This window comes from Nyctereutes procyonoides, unplaced genomic scaffold, assembly GCF_905146905.1.
Source record: "Nyctereutes procyonoides isolate TBG_1078 unplaced genomic scaffold, NYPRO_anot_genome, whole genome shotgun sequence".
Classification (NCBI taxonomy): Eukaryota; Metazoa; Chordata; class Mammalia; order Carnivora; family Canidae; genus Nyctereutes; species Nyctereutes procyonoides.
The window spans coordinates 52409279-52425069 of NW_026575043.1; the positions used below are offsets into that span (position 1 = coordinate 52409279).

Genomic DNA, 15791 nt, shown 5'->3' on the forward strand with positions numbered 1-15791 from the left:
TCATTCTGTCCCGATCTCCATTCTCTGCTCTACACTCACGCACACATTCAGGTGGAAGTCGGGGAGCCCGGATTCAGATAGAAGATGAGACCTAAAAGGGCTGGTAAATGCATTTCAAAAAAAAAAAAAAATCCCCGAGTCCGCCTCCCCGGGTGAGCGCAGCTGGGGCCGGCGGCGCAGGCTGTGTACGTGTTTGCGTGTACGTGTTTTCCCGCGGGTGGCTGGGTCCCAGGGCGCTGGCACGTGTCCGCGCGCCCGAGTGCCAGGGTGTTTGGGTCTCCGCCCACAGTTCCGGGTGGGGCCCGGGGGATAGGGAGCCCCCCGCACGCGTGTGCCCGGGAGCCCACGAGCCCAGGTGCCGGGAGCCCGGCGCCGAGAGCCACCCGAGCTCGGGAGCCCTTTCGCGGCGGCCGGGCGGAGCTTGGCTCCACGTGGGGCTGGAGAGCGCGCAAGCCGGGAGCCCCGGCGCTTGCCTCCCCGGCCGCCGCCGCCTTTTGTTGCGTCCGGAGGAGGGCTCGGCCGCCCGCCCGGCTCTCCCGGGGCCGCGGCGAGAGGCTGAGCCGCAGGAGAATCCGCCGCGGCGGGCCGGGGAGGAGAGGCGAGCCGCGCGCGCGAGAGGCGAGCGCCCCTGCCCGGCGCCCGGCGCGCTCTCCGCCTTCCTGGCCCGGCTGGCTCGCTCGCTCGCTCCCTCCTCCTCCTCCCCCTTCCTCCCGGGCCCAGCCTCCTCCCTGGATCCCGGGCTGGATGACTGAGGCATTTCAGACGTGGGCTGAGCCAGCGCAGGCGAGCGAGCTCAGGGGCTGCAGCGATCTCTCGATAAGCCACCTAGAGGCGACTCTGCGCGCGCTCCCCAGTGGCTCCCCGCCCTCCCTCTGATCATGTTGACATATTCACAGGACGGGCAGTAGTACTGATGCGGCGCTGCGACGTTACAGTTTCCGACACCTTCTTTTTATAACTCGGCTCTATCCCCCAGCACTCGACCTGTGAAAACCACGCCTATGCAGCCACACAATTGGTCCGAAAGCGTCAAAGAGCCAATCAAGAGGCCTCCGGCTCCCCGCAGCCCACAGCAGAGCCCGACCTTCTAGAGCCGCCGAGCAGACGCCCGGGGAATTCTAGAGGCGGAGGAGGGTGGCGCGGAGCTCTCGCTCGCTCCTCTCGCTCCCTCCCTCTCCGACTCCGTCTCTCTCTCTCCCTCTCTCTCTCCTCTCTCTCTCTCTCCTCTCTGTCTCTCTCCCTCTCTCCCTCCACCTCTCCCCTTTTCATTCCCTCCCCACTAAATCCTCCCTGCCCTGCGCGTCTGGACGCAGATTTAGGAAGCGATTTCGCTCACGTTTTAGGACAAGGAAGACAGGCGCGGGAGGAGAGCACGGGCAAGACTCGGATTGCAACCCAGACACCCTCCGGAGGCTCGGAGCGGAGGAAGGAGGAGGAGGAGGAGGGCGAACGGAAGCCAGTGTGCAGTTCAAGTTTTGATAGCGCTGCTAGAAGAGGGCTTAAATCAGAGAGATTTTTTTTTTTTTTTTAAGGCGAGAGACTTTTTCCGCTTCTCTCGCTCGCTGGGGAAGCCGGGTCGAGCGCAACTGCAGACGCCTCCAGCGAGAAAGAGGGAGAGAGGAAGACAGACAGGGGGGCGGGGAAGAAGAAGGAGAAGGAAAGGTAAAAAGTCTCCGAGCGGAGCCGTCCGCCTTTCCAACAAAGAACTGGGGGCTGGGGAGCTCTTCCCAGGACCCGGGGCTGCGGTGTCCATTTCTGCGAAGCGGCGGGGGCCCGGGCGCGGGGGAGGACCCTGCTCGCTCCTCTCGCCGCCGCCGGTGAAACCGACTTCCAGGAGCGGCTTTTTAAAACACGCAAGGCGCAAGGACAGTCACCCGAGCGGCTATGTCTCCTGATTTCTCGCCTTGCCCTCTTTAAAGGCGGCATTCCCGCCCCCCCCCAAAAGACACTTTACTCCCCCTGCCCCTAGGGTGCTTTACTTGTGATTTTGTTCCCTTTTTTTTTCTTTTTTCTTTTCTCTTTTTTTCCTTTTTCAAACTATGTGCTGCTGTTAAAAAAAAAAAAAAACCCAAAACAAAACCAGACAGCAGCTGCGGACTTGTCCCCGGCTGGAGCCCAGCGCCCCGCCTGGAGTGGATGAGCCTCTCCATGAGAGATCCGGTCATTCCTGGGACAAGCATGGCCTACCATCCGTTCCTACCTCACCGGGCGCCGGACTTCGCCATGAGCGCGGTGCTGGGTCACCAGCCGCCCTTCTTCCCCGCGCTGACGCTGCCTCCCAACGGCGCGGCGGCGCTCTCGCTGCCCGGCGCCCTGGCCAAGCCGATCATGGATCAATTGGTGGGGGCGGCCGAGACCGGCATCCCTTTCTCTTCCCTGGGGCCCCAGGCGCATCTGAGGCCTCTGAAGACCATGGAGCCCGAAGAAGAGGTGGAGGATGACCCCAAGGTGCACCTCGAGGCCAAAGAACTTTGGGATCAGTTCCACAAGCGGGGCACGGAGATGGTCATTACCAAGTCGGGAAGGTAAGTGAGGAGCAGGGCCCCCTCCCTTGAAGCTACTGGAGGATTTTTTTCCCACCCCCCCCCACCTCCCTTTATCTCTCTTTTCCCAGAACAGTTGCTTTGCCAGTTAATTTGGGCTTAGGAAAAAACTTAGTTCCCCTGAACCTGGGTACAGACATTCCTGGGCCCTGCTCCTGTGGCAGGGAATTTCAGCTTACCTGGGCGTCTGCAGGGGGTTAGCTTCTCCTACCTAGGTCTGCAACCTGGAATCCCTACTGGCCAGATAGAATTTTTCCAGGGAGCATAGACACCTCTGCAGGAAGAAAGAAAACCACCCCACAGCAGGAAGTTCACTGTTCAAACCTTTTCATCCTTACACGCCTTTGTTGATGTGCTGTGGTGTTTGTTTCATTTTTGTTTCCAGAGAGAAAAACTTGAACGCCCTCTTCTTTTGTGTGGTGGTGGGAGACCTGACACTGGCTCTCCACTTGCCCTTTCTGCCTTCCAGCCTAGCCTCTGGTCCTGCAGGGGGGCCTGAGCTTGCCTCTGGCAGGGTCACAGAGATACGGAAGGGCACTTGGGTTTGTCCACACCACTTCACGTGTCTGTATCGGAGGGAGAGTTGAGGCAGTTTTGGATGATTAAGATTATGTTTGCATTTCCAAGTAGCCGGCGGAGAGACACATGCTGCTTTTTTTTATGCGTGAATATTATCAAGCGTATTTCATATAACTTTTAAAAGGTCCTTGCCTGGCCAAAACCTGCCTGTCACTTAAAATCACCGATTTTTATTTTATGGCATTGAAGTCTATCAAGGCATAACATTGGAATGATAAAAAATAAAATCCCTCTCTTGATGGTCTTGAGCTTTCTGTGTCTCTCCTGGCTAAATGAGGCCAAAGTTTGGCATAAAACCCTCAGACCCAGGAGACATTTCCTCCGTTTCACGGTGAAGTGCTTCCTTTTAAGTCAAGACTGGAGAATGCCAACACTTCTGGGAAATAAAAAAAGCAGTTTGGTGGTGCAGTCTTGCAGTTTGAGATTGGCCTGAGCAATGGGAGAAATGTGGTTAGCAGCATGCTAGGCAGATTGGTGATCAGGCCCAGGAGTCCAGCCCAAACTGAAAAATTCGTTTTGAGAACTCACTGAGGGCCGGTTTCATTTCGCCAGCGGCGGGATTCCTGTTCCCTCGGAGGGAGGGTGGAGGTTTATTTCCTTGATAAGTTTAACATTTTTCTCATCAATGGAATGGTGGAAAATTCTAGCCTTGACCGACTCCACTGTACTCAAATCCTACCCCGAGCTGTTTAGAAGTAGACAACTCACAGGGAAGGGTAGAGGCAAGAATTTCTCTGTAAAGAGGGCCATCCACGAAGTCCTACAAGAGGAAAAAATTGTGGAGAAAGTATTAGACGCTGCTGAGAAATGTAGTGCCACAATTCACTTGTTTTGAGCCTTGGGACATTTCCCGATAGAGGAACTGTATATGTAACACTTGTATTGGGGAAGAATACAATTTTGCACTCAGTGGCCCTCCTGACACCGAAGCTCCACAGTCAATCACAATACAAAGTTTTAAATTTGATTTATTAAATATTTCGGAGTAAATAGGTGATCAAACCCAGGAGTCTGAGTGATTTCTTTTTCTTTCTTCTTTTCTCTTCCCTCCCAACTGTAGGCGAATGTTTCCTCCATTTAAAGTAAGATGTTCTGGGCTGGATAAAAAAGCCAAATATATTTTGTTGATGGACATTATAGCTGCTGATGACTGTCGATATAAATTTCATAATTCTCGGTGGATGGTGGCGGGTAAGGCTGACCCTGAAATGCCAAAGAGAATGTACATTCACCCAGACAGCCCTGCTACGGGGGAACAATGGATGTCAAAAGTTGTCACTTTCCACAAACTGAAACTCACCAACAACATTTCGGACAAACACGGATTTGTAAGTTTCAGCGCTCCCGTCTGTAAAATCTTCTCTCTTCACCCTAGCGAAGGCAGTGCGTCCCCTCTCCTTGAAAAATCGCAAGTTTCTGCTCCGACTTCTCCCTAGCTCTCTGTTGCTAAGCGTAGTGGCAAAGTTGTTCGATCCAAAGCAGAGCCAGAGAGAGGATTCCGGGGTGTTTCTCTTCGGATAATGGAAGGCCTGGCGTTCTGAAAAACAAAAAGCAAAATAATAATAATAATAATAAAATAAATAAATACAAATAATCGAGGGCAAGAACACTAACTGCTCACGTTCTGTGGCGATCCCAGGTCTTGGTAAATGCCTGACAGTGAAGTTAAACACCAATCGCTAAGATACAAAATCAATTTGAAAGTTAATGTGTGCGCCAGGGATTTGTTCTTTGCTATCACACTTCTGTTTTGAAACCAGCCATATTCTTTTCTTGCGGGAGTTCTGAGGTTCAGAGCCTTGGCTACGTTGGTTAAAGGGTCTGAAGGCGTCTTTTGAAAGATTTTTTTTTTCTTTTGTGAAGAAAGAATATCGGACTCAGGAGAAAGTCAAGTTTACTAGAAATGAGGCTGAACTCTCCAGGATAAAAATTGTGTGTGTGTGTGTGTGTGTGTGTGTGTGTGTATTGGGAGCGTATATATGGATTCAGTGGGAGAGTCCTTAGAAACTTTTAGGAGACCAGAATTGCTTGTAAAAGTCAAGCAAAACACCTTTTGCCCCCTGCCCCTACCCCTCCCCAGCATTTCAATAAAATAAGCCGAGTGATAAGCGAGGAATAAGCAGAAAGATTAGGCCCAGGAAGACGTGAAAGGCACGGAAGTATCTTCAGCCGGCAAGGATTGCCTTTGAAGCTCTTGATTTGATTAAGGCATAAATATTCCTCTCTAGAGTTCAACCTTTCAGGGCTTTAAGTGGATTGGGCTCGTCAATTAGTGGGCGCTTAAAGGACTGAATCATTTTGTAAATTAAAATGCATGTTTTTCTCTATCTTTTAAGACTTTGGCCTTCCCAAGTGATCACGCAACGTGGCAGGGGAATTATAGTTTTGGTACTCAGGTAGGCTAGGGTTCAAGGTACGCACGGACCTTAGGTGGTGAGGGTGGGGGGGACCCTTTGGAAATTGAGGAGCAATTTGGATTCTCCAGAAGAGGATATCTTTGGAGCGGAGTGTACCCGAAGAGGTACTCCGAGACTCCCAAGGAGGTGGGCTCGGCATAAGCAGCGTGGTACCCGTCGGTGGGGTAGAAGTCAGCCTGGCAGGGGTCCTGAGGTCCCTCTGGTCCCACTAAATCTTTGTTTTATGTGTCTCCCCCTCCTCCCTGCCCCCTACCCCCCACCCTGCAGACTATATTGAACTCCATGCACAAATACCAGCCCCGGTTCCACATTGTGAGAGCCAATGACATCTTGAAACTTCCCTATAGTACATTTCGGACCTACTTGTTCCCGGAGACCGAATTCATCGCTGTGACGGCATACCAGAATGATAAGGTAACCAGAGGCGCATTGCTTTTTCTTGGCGATCCTTTTCCCTCCCACCTTTAAGCCACTCTGGGTGAGGTAGAGAAAGTTATAAAACAATAAGGATTCAGGGACGGGAGTCTGAGTTTTCTTCTGTGATCTGACCTTCCGTGGAGCTTTTGGGGGAAAGAGGCTCTAGCACATCACCGAGGCGGGGGGGGGGGGGTGCCCAGAACAAAGCAAAACAAAAACTCAACCAGCGAGGAATCCAACGCTGAAGGAAAAGATGCAGACTAACTTTGCCTCCTATAACTTGTGCTGTCATCCGCTCCCCCACTCCCCCGCTCCCAGGCTTTCTCTTTCTTGCTTGTTTTGAGGCTAAACCTCTTCTCCAGAAAGAAGGATCAAAAATCGGGTTCCACGTTCTAAAGGAACCCGCTAAAAATTGAAGGCAGAAGCCATTTGGGATCCTGGGAGGAGAATCCCATTGGAGAGAGCAGCTTTTCTCCCCTAGCCAGAAATCCCGAGTAGCTGGTCTGGTTTTTATTACCTTTTATGCTGCTGTGTTTTTTATGGTGTGTGTGTGTGTGTGTGTGTGTGTGTGTGTGTGTGTGTTTGGAAAAACCTTCTGTGATCACAGGGTCATGCTAATCGAGTTGTCTGAGGCTTTTGAGATGAGATGACCAAAGTCATCACCTCATTTGAAGGTTTTTCCTCCCTTGGGCCTGAGGCCCAGGACTAGGAGTACCCCCAAATGGAACAGCAGGCAGCACCTGGTATATAAAGTTATGGTGTCCTGAAGGTCATGGGCATGTGCACAGAGACAAAGTGGCTTTTGCTGATTCACCAGTTTCCAGCTTGGCTGTTAGCAGGCAGTTATGGGGGTGAGGGCCACTGAGGACCTCTGCTCTTCTTACCTCCGTGAGAGTCCAGTTTTCCTGACAACACCTTGCATTTTGAGTTCACTGTCACTGTGGGTGGGTCCTCTGGCTCACTGACGGGGGTGTTCCAGGTCTGTCTCCTTTATCTGGAGAACCTCCTTTCCTGCAATCTTGCATATGGGAGTTTATTCCAAAAGACAATAATCCAACCAAGGGTCCCTTCCCACCTCTTGGGAACTCTATATATATCAATGTGTTTTCCCTCAAAGGGAAGGGATTTGAAAGATTACATACTATGGCATTTTGCCCCAGCATGAAAATGCATGCTCCCTCTAGACCCAGAATCCTGTGACTCTAACTTGTTAATGTAATAATAAAATGTATGTAGCATTTTTGATTAGACGAAGAGGCCACAGGCCTTCTTCTCCAGCCTAATGGTAGTGGCAGAGCATATAAATGAAAACAAATGTTTCCAGTGGTCATTCAGTTCTTTGACATCTGTAATTGTCAATATTGTAATTCCTTAGCGCCCCCTCCCAACAAAACCCAGCAAAAAAATCAAACCCACTCTGGCACAAGGGTAGCGAAAACCTCATAAATCATTTCATTAGATTCACAGAGAAGGTTGGAGTGTATGCTGTGTGTGTGTGTGTGTGTGTGTGTGTGTGTGTGTGTGTGTGTGTTTGGGGCAGGAAATATGCCATAACATATTTTATGATTAACTGCACCATATAAAAAAAATGAAAGCGCAATTTTAAGATCTACAGGTTGTCCCTTTTGACAGCTTCGACAGTCTTTCCATTTCTAAACCCAAGCTCTCAAGGCCGCCTACAGAACTGAATGAGGCATTTCCCAGACAGTATAATTTCAGTCTGGAATCCCTGGTTTGGCTTCCTATGGGAGATGTAAGCCATGGTACAGTTCTTTGATTTTCCTCTCTGTCCCCTCTGACGACACTATGAGATCCTCTCCCTTTCCCTTTAACCTGGCATATCCAAATGACTTCTTGTGGCAGTCAGAGTTCTCATAGACGGAGCTGGGGGGGGGAAGCACCCCTAAAACATTCTATAAATTGAGACCAATATGTCTTTCTTGCTTGTGTCTCCTCCTCTAGATAACTCAGCTAAAAATAGACAACAACCCTTTTGCAAAAGGTTTCCGGGACACTGGCAATGGCAGGAGAGAAAAAAGGTGAGCGGAGACACTTAGTATTATTGTCTCCGATAATTTGGAGAATCACTTTTCTAGGGCCCAGATCTCAACTGTTAGAAGTGGAATCCGGGCCCTTCTAGTAAGGAGATGGGTGGAGAGGGTGGAAATAATGTACTGCCGCTCTGCCACCTGCTTGTAGACTTCAGGACACTACTTTTCTACCTCCCACGAGTTACCTTAGAGGAGATGAACTAGGCCACACCATTTTTTCCCTGGAAGAAGTGTCAGGGATAACAGATGATAGACAGACGCATATTAATTCCTAATTAATTTAAGTTCATCCTGGGCAGGGCCCAGGAAAGGACTAAACTCATTCACAAAATGCTTTGGAATTTTTGCAATCTTGTCTTGCAAATACCATCAGACAGAACTGAGGCCCCTTGAGAAATCTGGGGCTCCCTCCTTCATGGTTATAGGTATCATTTTGCATTAAGCAGACAGCTGGATGGTATATGGAAGAAGCACTCCCCTTCCCCCAGCGACTTTCAAAGAATTTCTAAAATCCAGAAAATCAGTCCAAATTTTTAACCTACCCCCTTGCGGGGTGGGGGTGATCATTATAACATAATTTCTAACCTCTAATAGATTTTTTTTTTTACTCCGGTTATGATTCATGGGTTGCTAAAGCAATTAAAAGTGCACCATGAAATAAGCACTTCTCCCAGTCTGAGCAACCAGTTGGGAGTGCGTGGGCTGTTTGTGTTCACCAGTTTGGGCCACAGAGGTCCCTCTCCTTCTCAAGGCCTGCCCAGGCCCTTTCTCTGGTGAACCCCTGATCCCTAAGCCTTCTTCCTCCAACACCCCACCCCCATGCCACACTCTTCAGCTTAGTTACAGGGTCAAGAATAATGCTTGGGTCTCTGAGGCTGCCTTGTGGCAGGCGGGTTTCAGAGAATTCCTGTTATCCTTGGGTGGCGGTGGGGTGGCAGTGGGCAGGGGGAGGTGGGAGGTGTATGTGTGCAACAGTGTGCCCTCTTTGGAGAGGGTGAGGCACACAGAGAGGGGAGCTGTGTGCCCAGTTCTGCAACACTGGGTGTGGGCTTCTGCTGCAGAAAACAGCTCACCCTGCAGTCCATGCGGGTGTTCGATGACAGACACAAAAAGGAGAATGGGACCTCAGATGAATCCTCAAGCGAACAGGCCGCCTTCAACTGCTTTGCTCAGTCCTCGTCTCCAGCTGTCTCCACTGTAGGGACATCGAACCTCAAAGGTAGGCCTAGTCGCCTCTGCTCCTCTCCCAAGTCTCTGGATGTGGGTGAGGGTGTGTGTGTGTGCGCACGCGCCGTGTGCTGGGAGAGTTGGGAGTGGGGCACCCATCAGGCAACCTGCCCTTTAAAAACTTCAGATGCTTCTAGAAGCCCCTATGCAAGAGTCTGAGTTCAAAAACAAGTGGCCAGGTGTGTCCCTCTCTGGACTTTGTATAAAGGAGAGCTCGGGACCCGTCCCCCAAACCTTGACTTGGCTGCCGTTGGGGTGTCTCCATGTTCCTTCTCAGTGGAGTACATCTCTGTCCCTGTCCCTCTGCAACCAAGCAGCTGCTGACTTTCCACTATCTTCGAGCTCCAGATTAAAATGTGTTGGAAGGGGGAGGTGGGGGGAGGCAAGGGATCCTCTGCCACCTGGAACAGAGAAGGTGGCTGAGAAAACATCCAGCCATACAGCAACAATGAGCACTGGGGCTCTGAGTGGGGAGGGTGGGGGGGGGTGTGGGAGGGGACGAGATGGTTCAAATCCCCAGTTAGTTTCCTGTGTTTAAAGAGCAAGAACTATTTATTTGGAAAGACACATTCTCTCTGTCTGTTTCTCAACGGGGAGAAACCTGTTTTTAAGTGAATTAAAAAGAAAGTCCATTATGACTTCAAATCCCTTTAAACTTGAAACAAAATAGGATCCCTTTTTCTTTTTTTTCTGGTAGGACACCCACAGAGGGTGTGGTGACAGCAAAAGAGAATCTGTGATTGTCTCTGGGCAGTGAGCACGCTGCTCCCATCCCTGTGCAGGCACAGGGGCACACAGAAGGCCCCCGTTGACTGTGTCTGCATGTGTGTGCGTGTTGGGGGAAGGTGTTCCTTTCTGCCAGGACCAATTCCGATGCTAGGGTTCAAACAAATCCTCCTGAAAGAATCCACAAATTTGTGGAAGGTGCTCATCTTGGTCACTCACTGAACAAAGACACTGGAAAGTAGGTGTTCCCAGAGGGAGTTTTAGGATAAGTTTAATTTTGCTTGAAATAAAAAAAAAAAAAACATCAGTGCGGGGGGGGGGGGGAGGAAGGTGAATAAAGGCTTTGTCTGACACAGCAGAAGCTCAATGAATGGTTGCAAAAAATTGCAAAATCCACTAGTGATTTGGGATGGGGGGGCCTATAGGAGAACGGGTTCAGTTCTATCCAAATATTTTATTTTTATTATTTTTTAGAGATTTTATTTATTCATTCATGAGACCCAGAAAGAGGCCTAGATAGGCAGAGGGAGAAGCAGGCTCCCTGCGGTGAGCTGGATGCAGGACTCAGCCCCAGGACCCTGGGATGGGGCCCTGAGCCAAAGGCAGATGCTCAACCACTGAGCCACCCAGGCGCCCTCTATCCAAATATCTTAGATGCGCTGTTAGTCTATTGAAAGGTCCCACTGAAGTGGCCAGGTGTCATCACTCCCACTTTGCAGATGAGAAAGCGGAGGCCCAGAGAGGTTAAGGGGCGGGCCGGGGACCACCCAGCTTGTAAATGGCCAAGCGGGGATTCAGACCGGGAACTGGCCTTCCACTGGCCCGGACTGGAGCTCACGCCCTTCCCTGGCCCCTGCGCCCCTCCTACGGTAGACCTGTGTCCCAGCGAGGGGGAGAGCGACGCCGAGGCCGACAGCAAAGAGGAGCACGGCCCCGAGGCCTGCGACGCGGCCAAGATCTCCACCACCACGTCGGAGGAGCCGAGCCGCGACAAGGGCAGCCCCGCGCTCAAGGCGCACCTCTTCGCGGCCGAGCCCGGCGGCCGGCCCCGCGACGGAGGGCGGCCGGACAAGGCGTCGCCCGACTCGCGCCACAGCCCGGCCACCATCTCGTCCAGCACCCGCGGCCTGGGCGCCGACGAGCGCCGCAGCCCGGGCCGCGAGGGCGCGGCCCCGTCCAAGGGCGAGGAGGCGCGCGCGCTGCCGGGCAAGGAGGCCTTCGCGCCGCTCACGGTGCAGACGGACGCGGCCGCTCACCTGGGCCAGGGCCCCCTGCCCGGCCTCGGCTTCGCCCCCGGCCTGGCCGGCCAGCAGTTCTTCAACGGGCACCCGCTCTTCCTGCACCCCGGCCAGTTCGCCATGGGGGGCGCCTTCTCCGGCATGGCGGCGGGCATGGGGCCCCTGCTGGCCACCGTGTCCGGGGCCTCCACCGGCGTCTCGGGCCTGGATTCCACCGCCATGGCCTCGGCCGCCGCGGCGCAGGGACTGTCGGGGGCGTCGGCGGCCACCCTGCCCTTCCACCTGCAGCAGCACGTCCTGGCCTCCCAGGTAAGGGGGGGGGCCCTGCCTGCCCTGGGATCGCAGACCCTCGCCCAGTGCGCCCCTCTCCAGGGAGCTCTGCCTAGCAAGAGAAGTAGCCGAATGGTGATGGCTAGGTCGAGTGTTCTCACGGACTCCGCAGAAGCTCACATCCCTCCCCAAAGCTTGAATTTCTTTCTTGTCTCAGTTAAGGGCCGTTTCTAGCGGAGTAGGTAGGCAGTGAGAATAATAATTAAGCCACCCCTGGCACTTAGGTTGCGCTTGGTCTATCCTGACTCCAGTAGCACTATTGTTACTTGCACTTTATAGATGAAGTGGCGCGGGCGCAGAGATGTTGAGTAACTTACCCAGAGTCACACAGCTGGGAAGTGGTGGAGCAAAGACTCTATCTACTCCAGGTAGTCTGACTCCTGGGCCTTGTTCTGGTCTCTGATTTTAGCTTCGGAGTGAAAATGTCTCTTAAATGGCTTCTAGCCAGCCGGCCACCAGGAATCAGCCGAGGGGGAGACCCTGACCGACCTGGGGCTGCGCCTCCTTGGGCGGGCACTAGGTCTTGAACCTTTCCTCCCAGTGGGAAGCTTGTCCCCTGTCCCCCAAAGGGTTAACAGTTCGTGTGCCCCGGTGGGAAATGTCAGAGGATTGGGGCAGGCTTCGGCTGTGGCAGGCCTGGCAGCCTCTGCGTGCTTCAGACAGCTGTGCTGGGGTACAGGGCAGCTGGGGAGAAGTCTCAGGCCGCTGGAATTGATCTGAACCCAGGGAAGAGGTTCTGTGGGGTTTCCTGCAGGCCCTTGCCTTTGTTTTGTCTGAGCACATTCGTCTCCCTTCTCCCAGCCAAGAAGCAGGGTTGTCCTCCCCCCAGGGGTGGGGGAGGAGGAGGAAACTGAGTAGGCTTCTGGCTTTCCCCATTGCTCTCCTCTCCCTGCGTGAGCCCCTCCCGGAGACCTCGTCCTCGGTGGGCAGCAGGGGGTAGGTGGACGAAGGCTGTCCCCCTCGGGGAACAAAAGTATTAATGATACCCCCAAGGCAGGGGACAGTGAGAACTAGGCCAGGCTGGAGTGCCTGTGTTTTAAATTCTGCTTCTGCCACTTGCAAGCCAAGTGCCTTCCTGCACCCCTGCGGCCTTCCTCAGTTTCTCCACCTGGAATACCAGTGTATCAGGCTAGATGATTTCTGTCTCGGTTCAGAGCAAATGCCTTTTGCTCCCCACCCCCACCCCCAATTACCTTTAGCCTAAAGATCTTCTCCTGGACTTTTTTTTTTTTTTCCGTTTGAGAAACTTCTGGAATCAGAGTGGGAGGACTATGATTAGGGGGTGCAGGGAGGACGAATGAAAGAAACGTGTTTTCCATAATTTTCATCCGGTGGTTTTCACTTACTACCTTTGCGGCTGGACTAGACTGCAGCCCCATTTAACAGGTGCAACGACTGACCCCAGGGCCAGAATTTCTAGCAGTTCTCTTCGCCAGGTGCCCTGTGTAGCCTACCGCGGGCGTTAGGTCGTTTAATATCCAGAGTCCCAGTAAGTATAGGAACTATGTAGTATTTCCCCGGATTTTTTTTTTCCCCCATAAGAAAGCGGAGGCACAGGGAGTCAAGTGGACCTGGAGAGGGAAGCCTGAGCTGCCCCCTTCCCCAAGAGATTAAGGACTAGCCCGAGGTGGAGGTGGAGGTGGAGGTGGAGGTGGAGGTGGAGGGGTGGGGTGGGGTGGGGTGGGTGGGGGTGGGGAGTGGAGGGGAGGCCGCCGGGCGGGCCGGGCTCCTCCCCAGCGCAGCCCCCGCCCGGCTGATGCGCCGCCCGCCTTTCTCTCCCCGCCGCAGGGCCTGGCCATGTCGCCCTTCGGAAGCCTGTTCCCTTACCCCTACACCTACATGGCGGCGGCGGCCGCGGCGTCGTCGGCCGCGGCGTCCAGCTCGGTGCACCGCCACCCGTTCCTCAACCTGAACAGCATGCGCCCGCGGCTGCGCTACAGCCCCTACTCCATCCCCATGCCGGTCCCGGACAGCAGCAGCCTGCTCACCACCGCGCTGCCGTCCATGGCCGCGGCCGCGGGGCCCCTGGACGGCAAGGCCGCCGCGCTGGCCGCCAGCCCGGCCTCGGTGGCCGTGGACTCGGGCTCGGAACTCAACAGCCGCTCGTCCACGCTCTCCTCCAGCTCCGTGTCCCTGTCGCCCAAACTCTGCCCGGAGAAAGAGGCGGCCACCAGCGAACTGCAGAGCATCCAGCGGTTGGTCAGCGGCTTGGAAGCCAAGCCCGACAGGTCCCGCAGCGGGTCCCCATAGAGCCCTCCCTAGGAAAATCTCTTCATTCCAGTCCAGTCCAGTCTGCAGTGCACTTTGTTAGATATAAAATAAACGACGGGCGTGCAGTGGGGGTTGGCCCTTTGTGCAGTCCTGCCTGGAAAGGGGTGCCGGACTCCCTCTAGAGAATGTGCTAGAAACAGGCCCTGTCTTCTCGGCGTGGTTTATGTATCCGGGATCTGGCTCAGATTCTGGGGCTCAGAGATGTCTGTTGCATTGAGCTATAGGGGGTGGGAGGGAAAACATTCACGGCCAGAGCACCTTCAGCCAGGCTGGTCTGGGAGCTGTGGGAAGAAAAAGGTAGCCAGGCCCACCAGGAGGGGGGAGGTGTTGAAAGGCTTCTCCCCCAGTGCAGATTTATATATTTTTTCCTTCACCGTGTCGAGTAGAAACAAAAATAAAATTTAAAAAAAAATATATATATATATATACTGGGGACAAATGGATACATTAACACGATTCTGTTTGTGAAGATTAAAAACTTTATAGTGACTTGCCTATCAGTTCTAAATAAATTACTGAACAGCATTGTTTGGGGAGGGAAGTCGTTCCCATCCTTGTTTGGTCTCTATTAAGGAAATCTGTGTCTTTTTAATATTCTTGTGATGTTTTAAGAGCCACTATAGGTCTCTTCTTGCATGTTCCACGGTAATGTATTTGTGGTTTTTATTTTATTTTATTTTGAATGCTTGCTTTTAGAGAGAAAAGAACATGACCCCACACCTCCCCCCACCCATTCTCTACCCTCCAATCGGCAACCCCAAGGGGGAGGATTTAAAGGGAAGGGGTGGGGAAAACACACAAAAAAATGAATTTATTTTATCTAAGCTCTGTAGCAGGATTTATGTCCTTCTTTGACAGTTCTTTCTCTTTCGTGTATATGCAATAACAAGGTTTTAAGAAAAATAATAAAGAAGAAGCGAGACTATTAGACAAAGTATTTATGTAATTATTTGATAACTCCTGTAAATAGGTGGAATATGAATGCTCGGAAAATTAAACTTTAATTTATTGACGTTGTACATAGCTCTATGTAAATAGGATCGCAGCTGTCAGGTTTTGTGTTCTTGTTTTCCTTTTGTCAGTTTTATTTCAAGGTCACAGGATCGCTTTTAAATCTAGAAAACACACTTTCTGCACCAACACCAACACACTTTCAAGAGTTGTCTGCAAAAAAAAAAAAAAAAAATCCTTTTCCTTTTTTTTTTAGCGTCCAAGAGTGAAGGAAAGTGCCATTGCCTATTTCACCCCAAACTGGGGAGGTGATGCCACTTCCCAGCTCACCTGAAATTCCCTAAAATAGAACACCCCAAGTGTGGTTCTGAGATTGCTTGGGAGGGGTGTGGTGGGGGGTGGCGGGGAGTGCAGAGGCTGTGGTTTGACTTTCTAATTTTTCTTTTGTATTTGTATTTGCTAGTCTGATTTCTTCAAAACGAAGGTGGAATTGACTACTGTCTTCAATATTGATGGTGTTTTGAATTGGTGCCTAGAGAGATATATTCCCAGTTCACAAGTCAGGTCCTGAGAGATGGTTTAAAGACAAAAAATTCATGAAGGTATATTTTGTGTTCTAATTGTTGATGAGTTCTTTGGTTTTCTGTATTTCTTCCCCTTCTCTTTCAAACATCATCGAAATTTCAATAAATTTTTATTGAAATGTCTTTGGGCCTGGCGTTAAGTGCTTTTCTTTAGAAAGCTTCCCTGCGAGGGGGAGTCTATCCTGGCTGTTCCCCTCAAATCCCCTTCCCTTCGCCTTTAAGTAATTAAGACCGCCTCCACGGAACCCAAATGAGCTGTCACTCAAGTTACAAAGCTAAAAACAAAAGTCCCTGACTGGGGCGAAGGGAGCCGCCTCAATCTGAAATTACTTTTTCCTTTAAATTAGGGAGCAAAACAGAGACGGGAAGAGGGCTGATTAGAATTGGGTAGCATAGTAATTTCAGATACTTAAGTTTTAATGGAAAAAGAATGCTCCGCTCCCCCAAGTCCGTGGTT

At 52.0% G+C, this 15791-nt stretch overlaps 1 protein-coding gene across 2 annotated transcripts; it reads left to right on the forward strand.

The window, feature by feature from the left end:
• The first annotated feature begins 917 nt into the window (after positions 1–917).
• On the forward strand, positions 918–15457 carry TBX3 (T-box transcription factor 3). Of its 2 annotated transcripts, XM_055323197.1 has the most exons (8): positions 918–2525; positions 4183–4450; positions 5459–5518; positions 5807–5953; positions 7919–7995; positions 9069–9226; positions 10834–11507; positions 13317–15457. In XM_055323197.1, the coding sequence occupies exons 1-8, from the start codon at positions 2137–2139 to the stop codon at positions 13776–13778; spliced, it is 2235 nt and encodes a 744-aa protein (XP_055179172.1). In that variant the 5' UTR covers positions 918–2136; the 3' UTR covers positions 13779–15457. The 2 variants fall into 2 exon arrangements, with proteins under 2 accessions (XP_055179172.1, XP_055179173.1); XM_055323198.1 differs by lacking the exon at positions 5459–5518.
• The last annotated feature ends 334 nt before the right edge of the window (positions 15458–15791 follow it).